The sequence below is a fragment of the Neltuma alba genome, unplaced genomic scaffold, assembly GCF_004799145.2.
Source record: "Neltuma alba isolate B1F8T4 unplaced genomic scaffold, ASM479914v2 tig00010980_pilon, whole genome shotgun sequence".
Lineage (NCBI taxonomy): Eukaryota > Viridiplantae > Streptophyta > Magnoliopsida > Fabales > Fabaceae > Neltuma > Neltuma alba.
The window spans coordinates 41,984-67,187 of record NW_021635742.1 but is presented as its reverse complement, the minus strand read 5'-3'; the positions used below and the strand labels follow the sequence as shown (position 1 = coordinate 67,187).

The 25,204-nt window shown below is 32.0% G+C and overlaps 2 protein-coding genes across 2 annotated transcripts; both read right to left on the bottom strand.

Moving 5' to 3' along the window:
• Positions 1-20: 20 nt before the first annotated feature.
• LOC114760456 (uncharacterized) lies at positions 21-3,407 on the bottom strand. Its single transcript, XM_028949710.1, has 7 exons — positions 3,196-3,407; positions 2,997-3,095; positions 2,552-2,882; positions 1,799-1,933; positions 1,376-1,461; positions 571-676; positions 21-474 (listed from the first exon to the last, which is right to left on the bottom strand). Exons 1-7 carry the CDS (start codon positions 3,405-3,407, stop codon positions 397-399), a joined length of 1,047 nt encoding a protein of 348 aa, XP_028805543.1. The 3' UTR covers positions 21-396.
• Positions 3,408-23,485: 20,078 nt separating this feature from the next.
• Positions 23,486-24,784, bottom strand: LOC114760455 (ABC transporter E family member 2-like). The gene is made up of 5 exons (XM_028949709.1): positions 24,587-24,784; positions 24,419-24,508; positions 23,984-24,025; positions 23,750-23,896; positions 23,486-23,599 (listed from the first exon to the last, which is right to left on the bottom strand). Exons 1-5 carry the CDS (start codon positions 24,782-24,784, stop codon positions 23,486-23,488), a joined length of 591 nt encoding a protein of 196 aa, XP_028805542.1.
• Between the last annotated feature and the right edge of the window lie 420 nt (positions 24,785-25,204).

Sequence of the window (25,204 nt, the reverse complement as noted above, 5' to 3'; positions counted from 1 at the left end):
ATAAATAGAATAACAAAAAATATAAGTTAGATTTTCTTTTCCTTCACCTTTTATTCCATTCTTGTTCATCTAAACAAAGTCTAAAAATAAATTTAGTCCACAAAAGAAACTTTTCAGTGAAACTTACCGTTAACACATCAACATGCTTAATTTACAACTGACTCATCAACCTATCTCATAATGCTGGGACTAAATAGGAATATTTGTGTTTTGTTGGTACTAGGACGTAATAAACAACAACAACGAGACTCAATGGAGATTCAAAAATTGCACATGCAGAGAGCCACCTCAACAATCACTTAGCTTTGCAAAGTGAAAGTTCCAGATTGAAGTAGCAAAGAGAAAATGTGGTGTAAACTCTGTTCTCTCCATATGGGAAGCACTTTGGAATTCTAATCACACCTTCCATTGCTCAAATTGCTCAGAGCTTAACATGAAAGAGCTTGCATTTCCGTGTCCCCCACCTCCAAATTCCTTATAAAAGACCAAGAAACGATATAAATTTAGATTCCTTGTTTACAAATTGCACATACAATGAAATGAGCACATAATGATTTATATAGAAGCAACCTGAGAGATGGGAGTTGTATCTTCATTGCCCAAACTCCTTAGACTTATTTTCAGCATATTATGATTTCCAATCTCTGGGACTTTATATACAACAGCTCCAATAGCCCTACAAAGGAAATGGATGCATCACAAATCTGACATCTCAACCAGATTATAAATTTGATGGAATAAGTTTTTGTCCATCAATTGCTGAGGGGAGAGTAAGAACCCTTGAAAACCTAGCAAAACAGCCTCATACTTTGCTAAACTAAGTTTATCTGTTTCTTTATAAATTCTAGGCCTCTATTTCTGGGAATCTGGAAGTTTATTTGCAAAGTGGATTCTAAACCAAGTCAAACTCCAATAAGAAAATCAGTAGTTTAATATCATGTTACCGCTGCAATCATAACATTTGAGGCACTGACTAACATACTTATATTTGAAATTTTTACTGCAAGGTTATTGTGCGCCGTTTCATCGTTTTTCTCATAACCCTTCACAGAAAAAACAGGGGAAAAAAACAACAAATACTTATACTTTACCCCCTTCTGCACAAAAGCTTGATGTATGTTATAAGTTTCAGGCCTTTTACTGTCGTGAACTTTTTTCCCCTTTTATGGAACAAGTAATTTATAAATGACCTTCATGGCAAAATAACCAGATTGACTGAGGCATGTCATAGCCAACATGCTACGACAAAAAGGATTTTCTGAGCAGAAATACAGATAATAGATGCAAAACAAAAATAATTATTGTTGGATGTTGGTTGGAGGTGAGTACCCTAAATGTTAACATTGGAATTTATATTTAATGACATGATACAAACCTCAACTTTAGATTTTGGCTCTTAGAGGCTAACTGATGTCCCAATTCACTTCTCAGCTCTGAAAGAGCAGCATCTGCATTTACAGCCTGCAAATAACACAAGCAACTATACTCTCAATCGAACCATACTTCGTAGCGCATTAAAGAACAAAGGAATATGTAAAAGCATATAACATTGTGCTCAGTAAATTAGATCAGAATCAAAGTTTGAAGCTTACAATGAGCATTGTATGTACTAATGCATCACATCCATGTCAAGTATGATGACTTAAAATGAAACAAATTGCCAATGGGTGGCTACAATCTGTTAGAAATATAACTACAAATAACCCTACTTCTCTGGACTTTTAAATAGAACTCATTAAAATTTTCCCTTAGGGTAAAGAAAAGAAAGAGAGATTCGAAGAGAAAAAATCAACAATACCAAGCACGAGCCATAAGCACCACCACCAAGTGCGATTCTGTATGACTGGCTGAGACAATCATCCATCAACTTTTGCTTGCATGATAAGCTCGCCATGCCTTGACTGATTACCGAGTCAACATTCAATGACAATAACTGTTCAAATCCAGAAAATTATCATTTATTTCAAGTATTCCCAAATTCATGGGATCAGAGTGAAAAAGTAAAAACAAATAAACTATGTCAGTACATCAGATATTGGTGCCGGTGCCAACAAGTCAAAGAGAAGGAAAATACTGGTGCCACTAATTTGTCAGTACATCAGATATTGGTGCCAGCAAGTCGAAGAGAAGGAAAATACTAGTGCCACTAATTTGTCAATAAGAGAGTAATCATATTTAAGAAATTATTACACCTAAGCAATACATCTCTCATAAATATAAAAAAAAAAATAGAAATGGCAGGACAACGGGCTTTATCTCCTTGAAGCTGCAAAAGGTCTACTGCGGAAAGTTAAACGGGTCATTTATCTTATAAAAATCATGGTTTCATTCAAACTAAGACAGTTCTTTAGTGCAACAACAACTTCTAAACATTAATAAAAAGCCAAGGTCAACAGGATTGTGTGCAAAAATATTTGATTTTAACTCTTCTGGAAAGCCAGAAGAGACTCAAGTTCTATACCATGTAGCTGTTATCACAACATTCTAACACACTTTGAAATTTCATAGTGAAAGGCTATAATAACAAGTAAGAAGAAATGTAGAAAATCACCTGGTCAAACAAGGAAGGGTTTAAACGGGCGTCAAACTCTATGTTCATGTCTTTCAAACCACTGTTGAAAGCCTTGCTGTTTTGGAGTTTCCATCTCCAAAGGTCTGCATCTTCAATGTAATCATAAAGTTGCCGGACACCCTCAAATTGCTTTAGCACCGATTGATGTTTAGCATCAGCAACTGAACTAAGAAGCTTCTTTTTAAAGTAATCAAATGCAATGGTTGCCCCACTCCTCTCCCTATCAATCACTTTAATCACATTCTTATCAGCCGAGCTCTCACTACCTAACTTCTCAAGCGCAGTCTTGTGATGGTCCAAAATAATTACTCTACATATGAGAAACCATAATAAATTGATGAAATATAAATATTATCCTCGATAAAGCATATAATGAAAGGATGACAAGAACAAAAGGGGAGGGGGAAAAAGAATTGAAACCTACGTTCCAACTTTGGCGGAGACTTCCTGAACAAATCCCGAAGGCCCCACGAAATCCAGAAGGTAAAGATCACTAATTTCATGCAGGGGAAGATCTTCAGCTCTGGTAAATTAAGCAATGGGATGAACTTTAGCCAACCCAAGATCGAGAATGAGGAGAGAAGATAACAGAAAAGAGAGGCAAGGGTCAAGCGGGGATGAACCTGAGGGGACGATAAACAGTGTTGGGAAAGAAGAGAGCAGGGAGAGAAGTAGCTTTAAAGTACAGATGAGCAGCGAGAGCAGCAAAAGCACCATCAGGGCAAGGATAATGGTACATCACCGCTGAAGATTTGGCTTTCCTAATCACAGCATCCATCTTTTTCATGTTGGCTCCGAATCTATGAGATAGCGCCGCGGTCACTGTACTTGCCATTATTAGAACTTTCAGGTGAAAATTTGCGGCCAACCCCCCCTTTTTTTTGAAAAAAAAATATAGCTCGACCAAACACTGTATAAAAGGAGGATTATAAGAAAAAAATCTGAAAATTAATTAATCTTTTCTGAAAAACAAATCTCATTTGAGATTAATAATTTTTAGGTTCTTCTTTTATCATTGTTTCTTATATAAATTTATGAACCAATTTATCAATACTCTTATTTAAATTACAAAAAATATTTTGGAATCATTATAATCTAATAAAAATTATTATTTATTTTCCTTAAGAATCTTTATAAAATATAATATTATTATCATTACATTTTAAATTATTTTATTGTAAAAAAAAATGTCGTCTCAATGCAATGACGTGGTAGGAGATACATATTAAGATTTTGTTTTTGGGACATGGTATCTTAGCTTATAAGATAACTAATTATAATATAATCAATAATTAATCAATGTAAAGTATAAAATTTATGATGAATTATAATTTTTCAAATTTTATTAGAAATAATTTTCATTGATTAGTTTGATTCTATTTTACATTTTAATTATTTATTTTATTTCTTACCAAGTGTTAAAATTGTAAGGGAAAAAAGCTATTGTAAATGTCGATAATGAAATAACGAAACTTGTTATGTAATTAGCGTTGTTTGTGCTAAAAAAATAAATTTTGGGTCATGGGCAGTAATTTTAAGTGACCTTTGGGAAATTTTGAATTTTAAAAGTCATTTTATTACATTTTCCTAAAAATTTATATACCATGCTAATCTTTCTCTATATTGTTCAGATTTTATTAAATGTTCTCAAAGTGAATCAATCAATCAATCAACAATCATCAATCAACTATATTTTTAAAAATTTGTAATACCCGATTCGTTTAAAAATAGGTTTAGTGTAATATTATTATATCCGAATATATTTAATTAATGAGATTTGAATAACATATTGATTAAAATTTGAATATATTGAATTAAATAGAAAATATTATAAATAAAGAAAATTTTAATTGGAGGCTCAAATGAAGAAATTAATAATTAATTTTGAATTTGAATAATATCCTAATTGGAATTTGGATATATTGCATTAAATGTGGAGCCTTATAGTTAAATAGTATGTCAATGAGAGACTTAAATGGAGAAATAAATAAATAAATTTAAATTTTTATCTATTCCTCCCAAATTTTGCATTCCTAATTCAAATTTTATTTGACTGAATAAAAAAATCATACTACTATAAGAAGTAAATCTTAAGCTACAGTAGATAATGCAATTTATTATAATTTTAAATCTAATCAAATATGTTAAACTGTGCATCGCATGGGGGAGAAATTTCTAGTTCATTTTAAACTACTTTGTTATTTAAAAAATGCCGTCTATTAAAAAAAGATTAATTATGATCTTAAAATTAATTATAATTTTTGGACTTTCTAGACATCAATATAAGCCACGAGGTAGAGAAAGAAAATATCATACTCAGAATTTTTTTTTTGGGGCATTGTAGCTTATAAAATAATTACAATGATGTTTTAATGTAACGTGTTGCTGTTGGCAGACCTTGTCATAGAACTAACCCTAAATGCTTCTCTTAAAGTTTTTTGAGGTATGATATGGAAAGGGATATATATATATATATATATATATATATATATTAAATCAGAGTGGTGATGGGTACAGTGCAGAGCAGAACTTTAGACTCACCCGTTTCGGTGATGCCAGTGAACAATTATTATTCCTTCTAGTATTGAAAAAGTTGTGATTTTAAAAGTTTGAAAGTTTAGGATTGCTTTTTAGTTCATTGTTGAAAGCAAATAAAACACTCTTTGAAAATTACTTGCATTTTGGCCATATAAGTACCGTGAGAGTTTTAAAACTAATTTTCAGACAATTTAATCATGGGTCTGTTTTGCTAAAAAAAAAAAAAATTAATCATGGGTCTAAATCTTTTAATTTTGGAGGTACAGCAGCAGCCATTAATGAATATATTTGCAAAACGGGACATGATGAAGTTTCATTGTCAGACCCAAGTTAAAACTGTGATATAACGACACATGCTATTTGACACTGGTTAATCATTCTACATTTTAAGAAAGCAGCATTTGACGGTCTATGCATATAAGTTATCATTCATGAATAATGTTCCTTTTTTTTGAAAATTTTTATATTATATTGATATATAAATTAAAAAAAGTAAGCCCAAAAAATAAGTTGAATTAAAGTGAGAATGACGACTAATAATCTTGCAGGAGAACTAATCCAAAATGATGACATTCAAATAAATTCAAATAACCAGGCAAACAATCAAATTTTTCATTCTCCCTATAAATCTAGGTATCGTATCAACTATTTGCGACAACATTAGTAAGAATTAACATCGTCTCCCTTTTCTAGTAAATACAAACTCTCCGTGTGGCTGCGAAAGAAAACACCATTTTTCCCAATGGGAGTTGTTGGATTGTATCTGTGAATCATCCCACCTCCTATTTCAAATACGTGATCACCCTTCTTCTTTACTCCAAGCATGTGAGAAGGATCTTTCTCTTCTGTTGACGATGAAACATTACAAATATTTTTCCATGATTCATAGACCCCATATTGTTCCATAATCCACATGGAGAAAATACTCCTCCGGTCTTTAATATAGGACTCAATTGTTGAGTTGGTTTTGGTCCTAAATATAAGACCCATTTCTCATATTTATCAATTTTCTCTAAATTACCCCTATAAATATTCCCACAACCATAATCAAGTAGAAGAGGGAGAGAGGTATTAAGAAAGATGATCATGGTGTTTTAGGAAAAACATGTCACATTTCTTATAATTAACTAACTTACCTAACTTCCTTAATTTAATCAAATTAGTTAAATGGGTCTTATATTAAAGATCGGAGGAGTATAAGGTTCTTCTTGACAAATTTCATTATGACATATCATCTTTTCTTGTACCACAAAAAGCGAGTCACTTGTTGTCACAATAGAATTCAAACAACCAGGAGTTGTACCAAGAGTCCCAGGAAATAATATTTGTCCAAAAACTTCATGTGTCAGATTAAAAGTGAGTATAAATTCATAACCTTCTTGCCTGTGTTTGGCAGTCCAATGAAGTACCCCATTGAATAATACGCGTGGCAAGCAAAAATGAACGAAACAAGGGATTGGTAGGACAAGACGTTTCCATGACCATGTGACATATGAGAAAACCCATGCTGAGTCCATTTGAACGGCCAACACAACCACCGGATCAAAACGATGAACAAGGTTTACAACCTTAAAGTCATTGCTATTATTGTCAAAACCAAAACCTGCTATGCAAAGCCTTTCATTCCAAGCCATTGTGAGAGGAAGCCAAACATATTTTCTAACAGTTGGATTCCAAAGAATGAATCTGAAAGGTAATTTATTAACAAGACATACTAACCCATTGCTTATACCTATCACTTTTGTGCCTTTAAGGCTATCAACGCTGGAACTCTCCATTGTGTGAAACAAATCCCATTGATCGTCATCCCAGTGCAATGAATAGGTTGTTTGGCAAGGGGGTAATGAATGGGTTTTTGTTCTGCAACATTGAGAACAAAGATATTTCCTTTTCTTTTCACAGTGACAAACTCTAAAACAGAGGACTTGACTTTTGGAATCAAAATTTCGGTCCGAGTTTCGAGATATAAAATCAGAATTAGTAATAAGTTCATTCCAATCTCTGCAAACAAAAGAGCAACGGAATAAGGTTCGAGCGTCTACTCGGACCAAAATTTCTTTAACAAGGTGAAGGGGAATAAAAGGAGTGTTGCCATTCGAAGCGGGCAGTTTTGCCTCCATGGAAGGCGTCGTGAGTTCGACAAGGTTGGAAGGAAGAGAAGGGAATATGGGATAATAACACCGAATATCGATAGTTGATGAGATTAATGGGTGTGCGGTGTTAGAATTTAAAAAGGGGTTCGACATAGGTTGGGCCGCTGGGTTATATATAGTTACTACTCCTCCCGTGTTTAATATATAACCCATTTAATTAGTTAGGTAAATTAGTTAATTATAAAAAATATGATATATTTTTTTTAAAACATTATAATTATCTTTTTTTAATATCATCACTTTCTCTTCTACTTGATTATGATTGAGGGAGTATTAATAAAGATAATTTAAAAAAAAATGATAAATAGAAGAATTAAGTCTTATATTTAAAACCAAAATCAACTCAATAATTAAATTCTATATTAAAGACTAGAGGATTTTTTTTTACCAGAATACAGATATTAAAATTCAAAATCAGCTGTATATTTTGAATAAATTTCTTATCAGGCCTTGGCCTACTTGTATATCTCGAAGATATAAATAATAAGAAAAATTCTAACTATTAATCTAACTAAAATATCAAAATTTAAATTTAGACAGATATTTTTAATCAGATCAGGAGATTGAATTAGAGATTTATATGAATTTAGTCAAAAAACCAAAATACTCTTTTATAGATATAATTGGGATTTTTTCTTTTATCTTCAAGTTTTTAATATATTCCTACAAACATAAATATATTTCTTGTGACTGAAAATTGATTCAAAATATTTTTTAGTTAAATATTAAAAATTATTTTTAAAGTCTTGGTTTACTTTTCACTATCCTATCGAATTATATAATCTCAAAAAGATTAAACATGCTTATGAAATTTAAATCAAAAAACGATTTACGCCACCACATGCCCTTTTTTATTTTACTTCTCTTCAATGAATTTTCTTCTTATTTTTTTTTCATCTTTGCACCAAATTTTATAGATGTTTTCATCCAAAAGAAAAAGTTTTCGTCAATGATCACATTTTCAATGTCTCTTCAATGTAACAGAAAAGGTTTTGTTTTTGTTTAAATTGCACAAAATATTTTGATTTGTTGAGATTATATCCTACTAATTGTTTATGAGATTAACGAAAATTTATTAAATATTTTAATTTAATTTTTAATAATAAATATTATGAATCAAATTTTTGGTTAGGAAAAAGTTAATGGAAAATTTATTAAAAATTTAATTAAGGTAATGGGGAAAATCCCAATTAAATCTAGTTAAAATACCTGTCTCCAATTTTCTATAAAGGGCATTTTGGTCTTTTAAAGATATGTTTAAATTCCTAATTAGTTCTTTTGGTCTAATTAAGGATTTGTTGAAAATATAGGTTTGAATTTCAATTTTGATGTTTCAATTAGATTTAATATATTTACTAATATATTTTGCATAAGATTTTGCATAATATATTTTTTATTTATTATTAATATACGAATAAAATCAATAGCAAATCAAGATATGATAAGGAAAAATCTCAATTAAATAAAGTTGAAATAGCAAAATTTAACTTTAAATATGTACTTTTAACAAATTCCTAATTAAGTCAATAGGTCTTATTATGAATTTCTTGGTATTATTAATGGATGAAAATATCCCTTTACAGTTAAAAAAGAAAATTAAAGAAAAATTTAAGCTTAATTTTGATTTTGATCAACTAAATCAAATTGTATTATATAAGATATGGTGGAACAATTTTTTTCGTGAATATAAACTGATCATCGTTGCGAAAATATTTGTAACTTCAAAATATTTTTCTAAAGTCAAATATGATAATTTTTCAAAATGTTTTGAAAAAAAATCAAATAAAATAATCAAATACAATTTTTTTTTGCGCTAAATCAATCAAATAACATATCAAAACTAAAAATAAATATATGTTCATAATTTTTTAATCCGTTGAAATAGCAAAATTTAACTTTAAATATGTACTTTTAACAAATTCCTAATTAAGTCAATAGGTCTTATTATGAATTTCTTGGTATTATTAATGGATGAAAATATCCCTTTACAGTTAAAAAAGAAAATTAAAGAAAAATTTAAGCTTAATTTTGATTTTGATCAACTAAATCAAATTGTATTATATAAGATATGGTGGAACAATTTTTTTCGTGAATATAAACTGATCATCGTTGCGAAAATATTTGTAACTTCAAAATATTTTTCTAAAGTCAAATATGATAATTTTTCAAAATGTTTTGAAAAAAAATCAAATAAAATAATCAAATACAATTTTTTTTTGCGCTAAATCAATCAAATAACATATCAAAACTAAAAATAAATATATGTTCATAATTTTTTAATCCGTATCAACTAAAATTCCTAGAGACTTGATTATGCATTGTGACGAAGCTCACTCGGTACGCATAGTAGGGGGGAAAAAAAACTTATATCAAGTCAGTTGTATTTTATATGTTAAGTTTTTCAGTTATGTATGACCATGTTATTCTTTTTATTTCATATTGATTTATAATTAAATGCTAACATTTCAATAATAGGATGCATGATCATATATGATTGAAGAACTTAACAATATAATAGATATAAAGAGTTAGTGTCTGTGAATGAGTTTTTACTTAGTGTCAGTGTGAATGAGTTTTTTTTTTTTTTTTTTACCTAGTGTCCGTGTGAATAACATTTTTTTTGCTACAAATAAGTGTCCTCTCACTGAAAGTAATCCTATTCGAGACAATATCGAGTATTAAATATTGACACATCTAATAAAATTTTAAATATTGGTTCGTCATGTTATGAGGAACTAATCTCTTTTACTAGATTCAACTGCGGTTGATTTTGTGTATAAGTTTATATGCATGTAAACAGTACAATTTTTAAAAATCATATATTTTATATAATATTAAGTGTGTATAGATAAATAATAATATTTATTTATTTTATAAAAATAACAAAACAAAAACAAATAATCAAAGCCCATATCTATCTAATATATTTTTTTAACTATAAATGGCATTTGGTCTTTTAAAAATATTCAGAAATCTCCAATAAAACTTCTTGGCATACTTAGAAATTTGTTAAAAAGTATAGGTATGAATTTTTTTTTGAGCAAAAGTATAGGAATGAATTTGAATTTTGCTATTTCAACTAGATTTAATTGGAATTTGTCCTATAAATAATATAATTTATTAAAATTTGGAAATACACAAATACAAGCCCTACTTGTATTAAAAATTTGGTAACTCCACGATTATATGTTCATGTCACTGTGAGCTGCAAATAAGATGGTCAATTGTTTAGAAAAAGGCTTTTTTTTTTTAAATCTTTTTGAATGAGTGACAAATACATTGTTTACATGCAACAGTTTTATTTGATAAAATTTGAACATGTGCATATTTCACTAATTTAATCTTGCATCGCACGTATTTTATATAAAATTAGAAAATTTTGAATTGAAATCATTTCATATTTCCATACATTTTAATTATTTCTAATTTAAATTATAATTTTTTTTCACATCCCGTATACAGCCCGGGGGGGCCTATATTACTCATTAAATAAGATGCTATTGATTTCCCACTTATTTTGCTTTAGCTATATATTTAATATTTTCAAACATTGTTTAAGATCTGAATACTCGGTTATAATCTCATTTTATTTATTTGAATGCGTAATTGAAGGGAATTATTCACCGCCGTTGCACAATTCAACATAAACAAATTCGGCGCGGGACCTCTCTTTCCACTGCACATCCCCTCTGTTGCACCTCTATTTAATTGAAACGGCATCGTTTCCCTTTATTTTTTTTTTTTTGGGGAAAAAAATGAACATCCTTCTTTGCCAATCCTGTTCAGCGTCCCTCCCGAATTTGTTTGACCTCTCTTAGTTTTTTTTTTTTTTGGACTGAGACCTCTCTTAGTTTATAGTTGACTGTTTTAATTTTAAATTAATAAATTTTTATCTCCATGACACACTTGTGAAAGTATTGAATAAAATTTAATCACAATACAACTTTAAAAAATAATAAGTACAATTACGCAGTAAATAAGTTTTAGTTTTAAATTAACAATTTTATATTTTCAAAACACAATTGTAATAAGTTTTTGAATAAAATTTAAAATTTTTCCATTTCATAGCTAACACATTTCAATTTTAAATTCACAATTTTTTGTTTTTATAATACACTTGTGATAAATTTTTGAATAAAATTTGATCACAATGCAATCTTAAAAATTAAAATATTCCAATATATTTCATAGTTAACATGTTTTAATTCTAAATTAACAATTTTTTGTCTCTATAACATACTTGTAATAAGTTTTTGAATAAGTTAATTGTTTCACAGAATAATTTTAAAAATTAACATGTCCATTTTGTAGTTAACATGTTTCACTTCTAAATTAAATTTTTTTTGTTAGGATGAAACTATCAAGATTAAGAAAGGAAGATTTATAATAAAAATGAACTCACTGGTGCCTCTTTGATTGTTTTTCAACTTTGTAACGGTAGACATCAAGTTTTTATAATAATATAAATTGATTTAGGTTATATTATATGAAAATTCGTTAAAAAGGCACTTAGAAGAACTTGTTTCCATGAAATTCTTCTCATTCATATAGCCTATTGCTACTTCTTTAAAATTTTGGAATGAGCCTACGCGTATTTTCATCAATTCTTCTCTTGACATGAAATGTATCTTTGTAAACTTTCAATTTGAAGAATATGGACTTATGGTGAAAATTTTAATGTTGTATCAAAAGTGTACTTCATAGCTATATATATTGGTGATTAGCATGTCCATAACTTGTTGTTTAAGAACTCACAATATCGTGTTTTACTTTTGATTAATCTAAAGCTTTGTGATTGCATTTCTAGATTAAGTCTGTGTATTGAAAAACAACAATACAATTAAATAGTGTCCTTAATATTAATAAGTCAATTTATTTTACAAGAGCATCTAGTGAAAAAGAAATTATGTTAAAATCTTAGATTATTAATTTAATCATGATATATTTTTAGAATTTTTTATTATTATTATAAACAAATAATGTATGGCTGACGAAAAAACAAGTTATTGTATTTATATTAATGTAATTGAATCACTTTTTTATAAGATATCATAATTAATAGAATTTTATTATTTTATTGCAAATTTAAATTAAATTTATTTAAATAATTAAATCATATGTAATTTTTATAGCATCAAACCTTGTCTATAGTATAACATCATATCTTAAATAGGCTTGAGGGGTTATATATATGTTTGAAGGTATAAAAACGTACATTTTAAATAGGCCTTTAAAAAGGTTTCATACTTGACTAGGCTATTTAAAGACTCAGGCCTGAGCTTAAAAAAAAAAAAAGCTTGTATATAGGCTCAAGCCTATACTCAGACTTGATGCCTTTGTTTTAAGCTCATGCTTATTTAACTAAAGTCTGACCTGATTTAACTTGTTTCCAGCCTGCTTCTTGCATGTTTCATTATGTTTATCCTAGGTAATTTTTGGATGATCACCCGATTTCAATTTAGAGCTTTTCCATGGATTTGTTTATATGATTAAAGGAGAATAGGGATGAAAATAGGTTATGACAGGCTTAGCTAAATAAGTCCGAGCTTGTAAGAGATATCTAAAACCCGAGCTTATATATATGCTTTCTTCAGCTTAAGTCTAAGCCTTCAAAAGGCTTGACGAGGCTCAAAAGCCTTTTTAAAGGTCCACTTAAAATGTAGGTTTTTAAATAAGTTTAAAAGTTTGCACCTCTAAGTTTATGTATAACCCTTTAAACCTATTGAAAAATCCAAAATCAATTCTCTCTTGCAATATAAAACTTTAGCAAGAAAAAGAAAATAATACATAGTGATGACAATTTTTTGAATCAAGTAGGAATGAGAAAAATATAAGTTCATATATGACTCTTTAAACCTATTTAAAAATCTAAAATCAATTCTCATTTGTAATATAAAAGTTTAGCAAGAAAAAGAAAAGAATGCATAGTAATAACATTTTTCAAATCAAGTAGGAATAAGAAAAATAAATCATCCATTGACTAAATAGATATATTTTTTAAAATTAACCGAACAAAGCAAGTCATGTAAAACTAGATTTTATCTCTTTTGGTTTTTTTTTTCCACAAAAATTGTCGCAAACTCTTCCTATTGGAATTATAATCTTTCATTTAGACCTCACTAAAATAAACTTAGAACAATTATTATGTTTTAGTAAATAACATAAATCAGGGGAGAGGAAGTGAGCTAGCGTTCCTATCTTGAGCAATAGAGGTAAAGGTGAATGACCAGTGAATGAAAGGGAGTTGATCCTGTGTAGGAATATTAAGATGTAAAATTTAGGGTCTAACTAAAATTTTTAATTTTACAAATAATTTATAAAATTGATTTATATTATATTATATATAGTAACACAAATTAAAAAAAAAAAAAAGGCCAAGCCTGTGAACTTGTAGACTAGGTTTTATAAAAATAGGCATAGTCTGTTTGCCTAAAAAGGCCTGGAAATGGGCTTAAATATGAACATGCCCTATTATAAATAATTGTGAAGAGAGGTAGAGCTGGATTACCAATGAATGAAAGTGTGCTGATCTTGTGCAGAAACATTGTGATGTAAAAACTTAGGGCCCAACCAAAATTCCTAATTTTGTAAATAATTTATAAAATTGATTTTATTATATTATATTATATTTAATAACATAATTAAGAAAAAAAACTAAATAGGTCGTGAGTTTGTAGGCTAGGTCTATTTGCCTAAAAAGGCTGGAAATAGATTTGAATATGAACCTGTCATATTTACTAAATAATATAAAAAATTGAATTGGGGAGAGAATCTGATTCTGAGATGAGGAATAATGAAGAAATCATGTCATTGAAGTCCCTGCAATATGGACTTAATTTTTAATGAGCCTCAAAAATTTGTTTTCAATCTTCCTACCTTAAAATAAAATTAGGTTTCAAACTAAAATGGGCATGCTGCCCATCAAATTTTGAATGAGAAGGGAAGGGGTCAATTAAGGGTTTATTTTACATGGCAATTTATAATAAATAATTCGAAAATTACAACTCAAAATATGAAAATTTATAACAAATAATAGAAAACTAACAAATCCACATATGAGAATTTATAACAAACAATGGAAAATTAATAACTCCACATATGAAAATTTACAACAAATAATTGAGAAATAACAACTAGAAATATAAAAATTTAAAACAAATAATGGAAAATTAACAATTCCACATATGGAGATCCACATCAAATAATATAAAATTAACAAGTTCACATATGGAATTCGCAACAAATAATAGAAAACTAACAACTCAACATATGAGAATTCACAACAAATAATACTCCTCCGGTCCTAATTATAAGACCCAATTGACTTATTTGAGGAGATTAAAGAAGTAAGTTAAGTTGGTTATTTATATAAATAATGTTGTCATTCCTAAATATCCTTGCTAATTAAGTATATTGGCTAAAACTATCATTATTAGAAGGATTATCTTGGAAAAAAATGCATAAATATAAGAGACAAATGGATTGGGTCTTATAATTAGGACCAAATAAAAAGTCATTGGGTCTTATAATTAGGACCGAGGATACTATATTAACAATCCACATTTGAAAAAAAAATCACAATTTCTCAAAAAGAATTCACAATAAATATAAAATTAAGAACTTTACTATGAAAATTTATAATAAATAATTAGAAATAACAACTGAAAATAGAGAATTTACTCCTTTTCTTACATAAGGATTTTTTATAACGTAATTGTCATTTTAATTTTCATTTCAGTCCACAAACACTACTTTGCATTTTCAGATTCTTTTGGGATCTAAAGTTTATTAATTTCATTTTGTGAGACTTAGCTGACATTTTTCTGATAATGAATTGGAGGGAGGGCTGCTGGGTGTCATCTGACAATGCATGAGATTACATGGAGAAAGAGACGTAATTTGGTGGAAATTTAAAATTGAAGATTTAATTTATATATAACATCTCAGTTCACTTTATCTCCCATATTTATTCATTTTTTCCTCCAAAGTAGTCCTTATGATAATTGTACATGTTAAGTTTCTATTCTAATACACATTATTAATAAGAGCTTTTTTTTTTCAAGGATACTCAATTATTATAAATAAAAGACTTAACTAATTTTTTTTAATATTTATAAATTAGTCATCTAACTTTTATTAAAAATTAGAGTTAGTACTTTGGAAGTCACATGGGGACAATAGTAATTAGATGATAACATACCTAAAAGTCATCCCATTAACTATTAATTAATTATAGGAAAATTTGATCATTTGATCATTTAACTTTTGACATACACTTATAACTCAATTTCCAGATATAGAACACAGTGTAACTGAGTCTCTGAGTTTTTGACCTACTTAAAACCTACTCATTATCTGTTCTTTTCTTTTTTTTGAGAAAATAATCCGTATTAGTCTAATTTGTAAAAGACATCCTATGCATAAATTAGTAGCGCTAGGTGAGCGCCAGGTCACAATCTCCATCGTCATCAACCCCCTTTTCTCTGCAAGAAGATCGCCGGTGCTCTCGGGAAGGCCCACTACTCTACTCACTTCCCAATGCATCGCCCTTCGCATTCGTTTCACATAGTTGGTAGCATCTGCTTGGACTAAAGCACTGGAATCCAAGTTGTGAGCCGAGAAAATAGTCTCAGTTTTAGGCTTGCAACAGTATTATAATCCACGCTGTAAAATTGGTGAGAAACAACCTCGGGAAAAGATTTAGAGATGTCAAAGGAAATAATTTGGGAGGTGGAATTAGAAGGGGGATGGTTGGACGGAATGATGGGGTCAGTTGTCGTGGGAAGAAATCATGTTTCAATGCCTTGTATGCTTACTAGCTTAGTCATTTCTAACCTTTTTATTAATTTTAACTAATTTTAATTATTTTTTATTCATAAATTAATTATTTAAAACTGATATTTTGATAATGAGGACCGGGTAATTATTAAAAATTTCAGAGTTTTAAATTTCCAATTTTCTCATACATCTTTTAACCTTTTTTAGAAAATTTTAGAAAAAGAATATTGAACTTATTATTTTCTAATTCCGGCATTTAAGAATTGAAAATAATAGAAAATAAAGTTATGCCAAATCTAATATTTTACAAATATAGTTAAATAACTTAAATGCTCTTGTGTTACATTAGAAAAAAAAAGTTATCAAACTTATCATTGTCAATATATTTCTTATGGTTGATTATTCAACACTTGTCATTGTCAGTTCATAACTTATTGATAAATTTTTTTTATATAAAGATATTTTAGTCATTTAACTATATTTATAAAATACCAGATTAGACACAATTTTCTCCTCTAGGATTTTAAAGTGTTAGGTGTCTAATTTGAAGTATTACAATTTTCAATCTTTTTATTTGTCATTTTCCCAACCTTTCCCCCGCTATCCTGCAGATTTGGCCACCCCCGTAACTCTGTTGTCCAAGGAGCCCCTCATATTGGTTAGCAACATTAACAATGTTATATTATGACCAAAACATATTCTTTTGAATAAAATATTCAAACCACCCCTCAGTTTTATTTTAATTATGCAACCCCCTCCAATGTTTTTCATGAAAACTGGAAACCGACATTAAATAAAACAGAATTACAATAAAGACAAACCTTCCTCCTTCGTCAATTTCCACCTTTATATTTAAAGGTGATCGTAGATCAAAGAGGCAGGAGGAATTATCTAGTCTATGAACTAATTTAGGTAACATATCCACTATGCTAATGTCATTAAAATGATAATAAAATACCTTCTGAATTTCAAAATGATAAATAAGATATCCGAATAAACAAAATGACAAAAAAGGCACCAGGTACCAATATGGGATTTTTATTTTGAATTTTACAAAACACATAGTGGGATTTACAGTTTTCATAGTGAGAGTTACTACTTCGTCTATGGGTTTTGCAACTTGTTTTAAAGGACTAGGCAAGTTTTGCTGAATTTTATAAACACATAGTAGGATTTACAAATTTCATAGTGAGATTTACTATTTCGTCAATGGGTTTTGCAACTTGTTTTAAGGGGTTGGGCAACTTTTCTGTAAAAAATAATACAATTCCACACTGAATTTTACAAAACACATAGTGGGATTTATAACTTTCATAGTGAGAGTTACTGCTTTGTCAATAGGTTTTGCAACATGTTTTGAGACTAAAAATCAAAATTCCAGATTGATACCTAATGCCTTATTTGTCATTTTGTTTATTCGGATACCTTATTTGTCATTTTGAAATTCAGAAGGTATTTTATTGTCATTTTCCCTTCATATTATTATAGTATGAACGTATGAGAGGAGTGTTTCCACTTCCTTTTCCTTCCATTTCCCTCCACTTTTTATCTCAACTATAAAATTACAATATGAACAGGTTTCATATTTTATAAAATTATGAATAAAATGTTAATTTTTTAAAAAATAAATAAAATTAAAGTACTAAATTTTAGTCATGATAGTTTAAAATAATAATAAAAAATATTTTTTAAAATTATTTTATATAATATGAAATCTGAATAATTTAAATTGTAATATTAATGGTTGAAGTAGAAAGTGGATGGAAATAGAGAGAAAGGGAAGGGGAGAGACCCTCTTTCTCCAAACGGACCTGGACCTGCCAATTTCTATGCATAAGAAGTCTAACTTTATCAATAATACTACATTTGATCTTTAACATAAGAGTTAGTTGACTAACTTGAATAAATTAAGAAAATTAATTAAATTAGTTATTTGTAATAAATAGGTGTTGTCTTTCTTAAAATACTTTTACTAATCAAGTATCATTTGATGAAATATTTGATATAGACAACTATTACATGTACTATCTTAAAAAAATAGATAAATATGAGATACAAACCTGTTCCCCAACTTGAAACTGAATGTCTCTTCTGTGCTTGTTAGCTTTTTGTTTCATTATTTGTTGCGCCTTAGTTAGGTTCTCCTTAAGTGCAGCAATGATCATGTTCCGGGCTTGAATCTGCTCATTAACTTCTTCAATCGCCGATGGTTCACCTTGTAGTGTAAGGAAGGTGGGGGGTTCTCTTCCATAGACAGCTTTGAAAGGGGTCATGTTGGCAGCGCTATGATGTGAAGTGTTATACCAATATTCAGCCCAAGGAAGCCATCGTGCCCATTGTGTAGGGGTTTCGCTGGTAAAACAGCGTAAATATGTTTTGAGCCCCCTGTTTAAGACTTCTGTTTGTCTGTCCGACTCCGGATGGTAGCAAGAGCTCAAACCCAACTGAGTACTGGCCTGTTTGAACAGTTCTTTCCAGAATTGGCTAATAAAAATCCGGTCCCTATCCGACACAATTGTCTTTGGAAAACCATGTAACTTGACAATCTCCCTTATAAATATTTCAGCTATATCCTTAGCCGTAAAGGGGTGAGAGAGGGGTATGAAATGGGAGTATTTAGTGAATCGATCAACAATCACCTAGATGGTGTCATACCTCTTGGATTTGGGAAGTCCTGTGATGAAATCCATGCTGATATCTTCCCAAATATGATGGGGAATAGGTAGGGGCTGTAGTAGGCCAGCTGGTGACAGTGCTTGATGTTTGTTTCTCTGACACACATCACATTATGCAACATACTTCTGGATCACACCACGCATCCCTTCCCAATAAACCATACTTGCCAATCGTTTGTATGTGTGCAAGTAGCCAGCATGCCCTCTTATTGGTGAGTCTTGATACTCCTTAAGTAGCATCGGAATTTGGGTCGATTTCTTTAACAAGACTAGCTTACCTTTGTAATGTAAGCAGCCTTTCACTAAACTGTAGCCTTCCACACTATCCGGTTTAATAATTAGCTGCTGTACAATGTGATTAAGTTTGGGGTTGGCTAGAACTTCCTGTTCCCAATCTTCAATCCCATCATGCTGCCATAGAGAAAAACCTCTCAGCTCCATCTGATCTTCTTGCCTTGATAGTGCATTTGCAGCCCGGTTCTCCCTTCCGGGCTTGTAAACAATCTCAAACTTGAAGCCTAGTAATTTAGAAACCATTTTTGCTGATTTTCATCCACTATGCGCTGCTCCAACAGATATTTCAGAGCCTTTTGGTCTGTCCTGATGATGAATTTCTGTCCCCACAAGTAGTGTCGCTACTTCTTGACTGCCATCACTATCGCCATAAGTTCCCTCTCATATACCGAGCTTTGTTGTGCTCGATTAGAGAGTTTTTGGCTGAAATATGCCACTGGTCTACCACTTTGCATTAGTACTGCTCCTACTCCTGTTCCTAAGGCGTCTGTTTCCAGTTCAAAAGGCTGGGAAAAGTCAGGCATAGCAAGTACAGGGAGGCTGGTCATTGCTGCCTTGAGACGTTCAAAGGCATCTTCAGCTTCCAGGGACCATTGGAAAGTATCCTTCTTTAGCAAATTAGTGAGTGGGCTTACTATTTTGCTATAATTCTTTACAAATCGACGATAATACCTAGTCAGCCCTAGGAAACCCCTAAGAGATTTTACATTCTTGGGCTTAGGCCATTTTACCATGCTTTCCACTTTCGCCAGGTCTGCTTGAACTCCTTCTTTAGAGATAATGTGACCAAGGTACTCAATTTTGGCTTGGGCAAAATTGCACTTTTTCAGATTCATCACTAACTGGTTCTCTTTTAAACACGTTAGTACAGTATGTAAATGCTCCAAATGAGAGGTTAGATCACTGCTGTAAATAAGTATATCATCAAAGAATACTAATACAAATTTACGTAAGTATTGGCGGAATACCTCGTTCATCAATGACTGAAATGTGGATGGTGCATTTGTGAGCCCAAAGGGCATTACCTTGAATTCGTAGTGTCCCTCATGTGTCCGAAAGGCAGTCTTATGCTCATCTCCAATTTTGATCCTAATTTGATGATATCCGGATTTCAGGTCAAGTTTGGAGAACATTGTGGCTCCCTTCAATTCGTCCAACAACTCGTCAATGGCGGGTATAGGTAGGGGTGGAAACAGGCCAGACGGCTTGTCAGGGGCCTATGGCCTGGCCTGTTTCCTAAAAAAGACAGGCTCAGGCCTGTTTGAAGGCCTGTTTAGTTCAATAGGCTAGGCTTAGGCTTTTTAAAAAGCCTGTTAAGCCTGTTAGGCCGGCCTGGGCCTGTTAGGAATTTATAATTATAATATATGAAAAAAATTAATTAATGCTATTATTGTTAATGTGCTATTTTAATTTATTTTTTAATTTTAATATATAGTTAATAGCTTAATCTTTTCTTAGATTTTGAAGTTTAGATGACAAGTGAAGATAAAATATAATTTAAAATAATAATATCAATAAATAATGTGATTTTTAAATCTTAAAAGTATAAAGAAAATAGGAATAAAATTTTTTTCCAAGAATGATAAATTAACTAACTTACGTATTATGTTAATTTAAGTATGATACCCTCTTTATTCATTATAAAATTAGTATTTTTTTTCCTCTTTATTTATTTGTCTTAATTTTAATTTTTTGTGTCAAGATATAGAATATGGGCAACCAGAGACAAAAATTTGATTCATGTCTTTGCAGCTGTATCTAGTGTGTCACGCTGGGAATTGATAAGCCACAGCATGGAGGAGCAGCTCCTTAATCCGCATTACAACAAAATTTTTTTTCCTCCAGATCGATATATGATGCTAAACCGAGACCGAGATAACGTAGTCTTATTCCAAATTTTAACATATAATTACAATTAGTTTTCAATAATATTCTTATAAATTATAATTAAGATTTAAAATAGTACTTATGATACTAAAATTTAAATAAAAGACAAGACTAAAAATTTAATTATTATGTACTTTTTTTTAATCTTAGCTTTTTAAAAATAATTATAATTATAATTTGAATTTTTTAAAAATACAGGCCTTTTAACAGGCTTCAGGCCAGGCTCAGGCTGAAAAATAAGCCTATAACAGGCCACAGGCCAGGCTCAGGCCAATAGGCTCCAAAACAGGCATGGCCTGTTAAAAGCAAGGCCTGGCCTGGCCTGGCTTGTTTCCACCCTTAGGTATAGGGAACTTATCCGGAACTGTAATCTTGTTCAAAGCTCGATAATCCACGCTAAACCTCCAACTTCCATCTTTCTTTTTTACTAGCAGAACCGGACTGGAATAAGGACTATTGCTCAGCTGAATAATCCCACTTCTCAGCATTTCTCTCACCATATTCTCAATTTCATTCTTCTGTAGGTGGGGATATCAGTAGGGCTTGATGTTGGGTGGTTGCTCCCCAGACTTAATAACTATGGCGTGATTATGAGAGCGGGGTGGTGGTAAGCCTTCAAGCTCCTTGCAAACTTCTGGGTACTGACCCAGTAGTTTCTTGATTTCAGGGTCACATACCTCTGTATTTTCCTCCTCGATAGTCATCCATCCCACGGTATTCAATCAAGTACCCTTCCCCTTTCTTCCGTAGTGATCTAACCAGTGACTTGAGTGTGGTTTGGGTTCTGGTCAGCGTTGGGTCCCCTTGCAAGCAGATTCGTGCCCCCTTCTTACCAATCTTCATCAAAGTCATCTGACTCCAGTTAACCTTTACTTCACCCAATGACTTTAACCATTCCATCCCCAAGACGACATCAACTCCCCGTAGTGGAAAGGGTAGAAAGTTTGTTTAGCACTATACCCTTGGATCTGAAATGGCAATTCCCTGCAACATTGGTTGCGTCGTAACGTGTAACCATTGCCCCATAGTGATACTGTATTTGATGATTCATCTGTTGGGATTTTTCTACTACCTGCAGTTCCTTAGCTACAAAATTATGGTTGCACCGCTATCTATCAGGAACACTGTTTCTCGGTCCTGAATTTTTCCTCGGACCTTCATAGTATGTGTATCTCCAATCCCATAATGGAATTTAGAGATAACTCCATCCGTGCGGCTCCTCGTGCTATCTGGACCTTCATCTTTCTCCCCAACTGCTTCTGTCTCCTCTGTACCTCCGTCCTCTGCCATATCAAGAACCATAACTTGCAGGCTCTTGTTTCTACACACATGATTAGGGCTGAATTTATCTTCACATTTGAAGCACAAACTGAGTTCCCTTCTGCGAGCAATCTCTGTGTCTAAAAGCCGGTAGGATCTCCTGCCATTTTTGGTCGTTGCAGAGTTTGTTGAAGATGCCCCTGCTCTTGTGTCCGAAGCTCAGGTTTCGGCCTTCTTGGGATGACTTGAACTAGGTGAATGGACCGAATAGGTTCGGTTGGGTTCAAATACATGGGTTACTCGGGTTTGGGGTGTTTGGGCCGAATCCAGTTTGAACCCGTAAGCTGAGCGCTGCATTTTAAGTGTCCTGCCTTCCCGTGTTCGGTCCAGTGTTAAGTTCTTCTCCTCTATGCAAATCGCGGTGATCATTACCTCCTGTAATGATGTCACCGTTGTCAACTTCAGCTCGGCCCTGATCTCTGGTTTCAGTGCATTTCGAAATGCCCCCACCAAACATTCTTCCGGTGCGTCTTGAAGGGGGACGAACAGTCGTTTGAACTCTTCGACCAATTATGCCACTGAACCTTCTTGTTTAATCGCAAATATCATCTCATACTCATCTCCAATCTGTGCAGGATGAAACTGCCGAAGGAGCTCACACTTGAACTCAGACCAGCTCCTAATCAGAGCCCGTGCTTCCAGCCACTAGTACCAGTTTAGCGCCCTCCCTTCCAAACATACTACTGCCGCTTCCAATCTTTCCAATTCAGCTACTGAGTTGATGCGAAAATATCTTTCTACCCTGAAAAACCATCCGAGTGGGTCCTCTCTGTTGAACAATGGTAATTCTAATTTTCGGTATCTTCCATAGTCTGTCCCAGTAACTCCGTGACCTTCAGGGTGCTCCCTGCGACTTGGTTCTCGCGATTCTTCCATATGAGATTCTGCTGGTTGTCTCTGGTTCTCTAATATGAGAGCCATTGCATCTTGCAACTCCTTGATCATCTCTTTGACTCCCCCTATTTCCCTGGTCAACCTCTCATCAATCCCTTTGACCTTCCTATTCAACCCTCCGATGACTTCCTTCAGTTCGTGCATGCCTTCCTCCAAGCCTGCCATGTCCCTTCAAGTATCTTAAAAAGAAAAAAGGAACAACCCGCTCTGATACCAAATGATACGAACCAAATAGAAATGGACTGAAGAAACATTGCTGAACTGTGATTAAATCAAAATGTACTCCTTTGTTATGATAAGAGAAGTGATACAACTCAAAATATGGCCCCTGATACACTCCTAGTTTTTGAGAGGCCAGATCCCTCCTAACTCTCTCAACACTCAAAAACAATCCATACCTCCTCCCTTCCCTCAGCGTTCCAAAATACCCTAAAGAAAAGGTAACGGCTAGCAACAGCCTGCAGCCACCTCGATTGTGGTCCCTTACTCTAAAATGGTAAGAATACCAAGTCAAATCTCTGAACCAGCAAAAGGTATGTTACCCTTTTTAAGCATTCCTCTATATTTCCTTTTATAAGTATGGTCAGCAAAGTTGAACGTATCAAATACCTATCTAGCCTTAGCAAAGATCGAATAACTTTGGCAACCTTCAGCCTCTGTTTTACATCAAGGTAACTTGATGGTTCATCAAACAAGTATATTTCAGCATTCCTGTTGGCAGCCATTGCAATGGCAAGCCTTTGGAGCTCCCCACCTGAAAGTACACCAACTTCACGATCTATAACCTATTTTAAGTCAAGATCATCACAAAGTTCTTGCTCCATATGTCTCTCATTGTACTGGTCCAGTGTCTCCCTCACAGTTCCTTGTACGGATTTAAGGTGGCGATCAACATATTGAGGCTTTAAAATGGCCTATACAGATTAAAAGAGTTCAGAACAATATTCATGGAGGATCAGAAAACAAGGTTAACTCTCTATTAATGATTTCTCTCCTAAATTTGACTCTTCAATTTCAATTTGAGATTATGATAAATGCTTGGGGTACTTGTCAAACTGCAGAAAAATGCTTGCGCAAATGTCTGTTAAGATTTGATATATGAGTCAATCCTGAGTTTTTTTTAAAATAAGAGTAAAGAGGTGCAATGCCAAACAGATAGTCAGATCAGATATAAATATTAACATTTGTGTGCACAAGTGGAATATGGAGAGAACCCATCCAAAAATTACCTCAAAATAAGGAGATTACATAAAAATAGACCAGATATCTTCATATTAAACAGCAACATGAACAGACATATACATCACCTTTAAATCAGCATTGTGGAGATGAGTAAAATATTTTTTAAGTCCGGGTTTTCGAAATTCCTCTGGGATCTCTTGCCAGTTAGGTGGGTTCTGGAAAAAAAAGGGGGGGATAAGAGTAAGAATCTCAATCTCATAAGTTAGGAATGATGCTTGAGGACTGATACTTACAGGACGACCCAAATTAGGTTTAAGTGTTCCGACAAGAACACTGAGAGCAGTAGACTTTCTAATGCCATTGCGTCCGAGCAGACTAAAGACTTTACCTGCTCTAGGTATCAGCAAACCATGGAGTTCAAAACTGCCATGTTTATGAGTACATATACTGGACAATAAATCTTCGATATCTGTGGATGTATGTTGGGCCATTAAAACTGCATGTTAGGCAAAACAGATTTATTAGTGAAAAGAATCAATGAACATAAGAAGTTCACCTAGTCGTATAGGCAATCAACAGATTAGAGTTCTTTTCTTCAGTTTATATAGTTCAGTGGAAGCAACTCTAGTGTCGATCTCTTGGTCTCTAGCTAATTCAAATCAATGAAGATAATGATCAATTTAGACAGAAGACTTTGAATGAGATGTGTTTATCTGATTAACTTTTTCTCTTTTTCTTAGACCGTGATTAGCAGAGGAACTGGATGAATAAGAAGATAATGAAACTAAGACTAGAAACAATGAAAATATCACAATCAAATGCAATCCTTCCAAGAGTTTTTTTACCTTTCCATTATTACTTCCCTGAAATCTTGAGTTTAAATGCAATCAGAAAATTAGAAGAGCTAAACA

Coding starts and splice junctions, on each gene's coding strand:
- LOC114760456 (XM_028949710.1), bottom strand. CDS start 3,407: ATGGCAAGTACAGTGACCGCGGCGCTATCTCATAGATTCGGAGCCAAC. Junction 3,096..3,195: donor ACTGTTTATCGTCCCCTCAG/GTTCATCCCCGC, acceptor TTAATTTACCAG/AGCTGAAGATCTTCCCCTGC. Junction 475..570: donor ATACAACTCCCATCTCTCAG/GTTGCTTCTATA, acceptor GTCTTTTATAAG/GAATTTGGAGGTGGGGGACA.
- LOC114760455 (XM_028949709.1), bottom strand. CDS start 24,784: ATGGCCCAACATACATCCACAGATATCGAAGATTTATTGTCCAGTATA. Junction 24,509..24,586: donor AACCTAATTTGGGTCGTCCT/GTAAGTATCAGT, acceptor TTTTTTTTCCAG/AACCCACCTAACTGGCAAGA. Junction 24,026..24,418: donor TCCACAATGCTGATTTAAAG/GTGATGTATATG, acceptor TAATCTGTATAG/GCCATTTTAAAGCCTCAATA.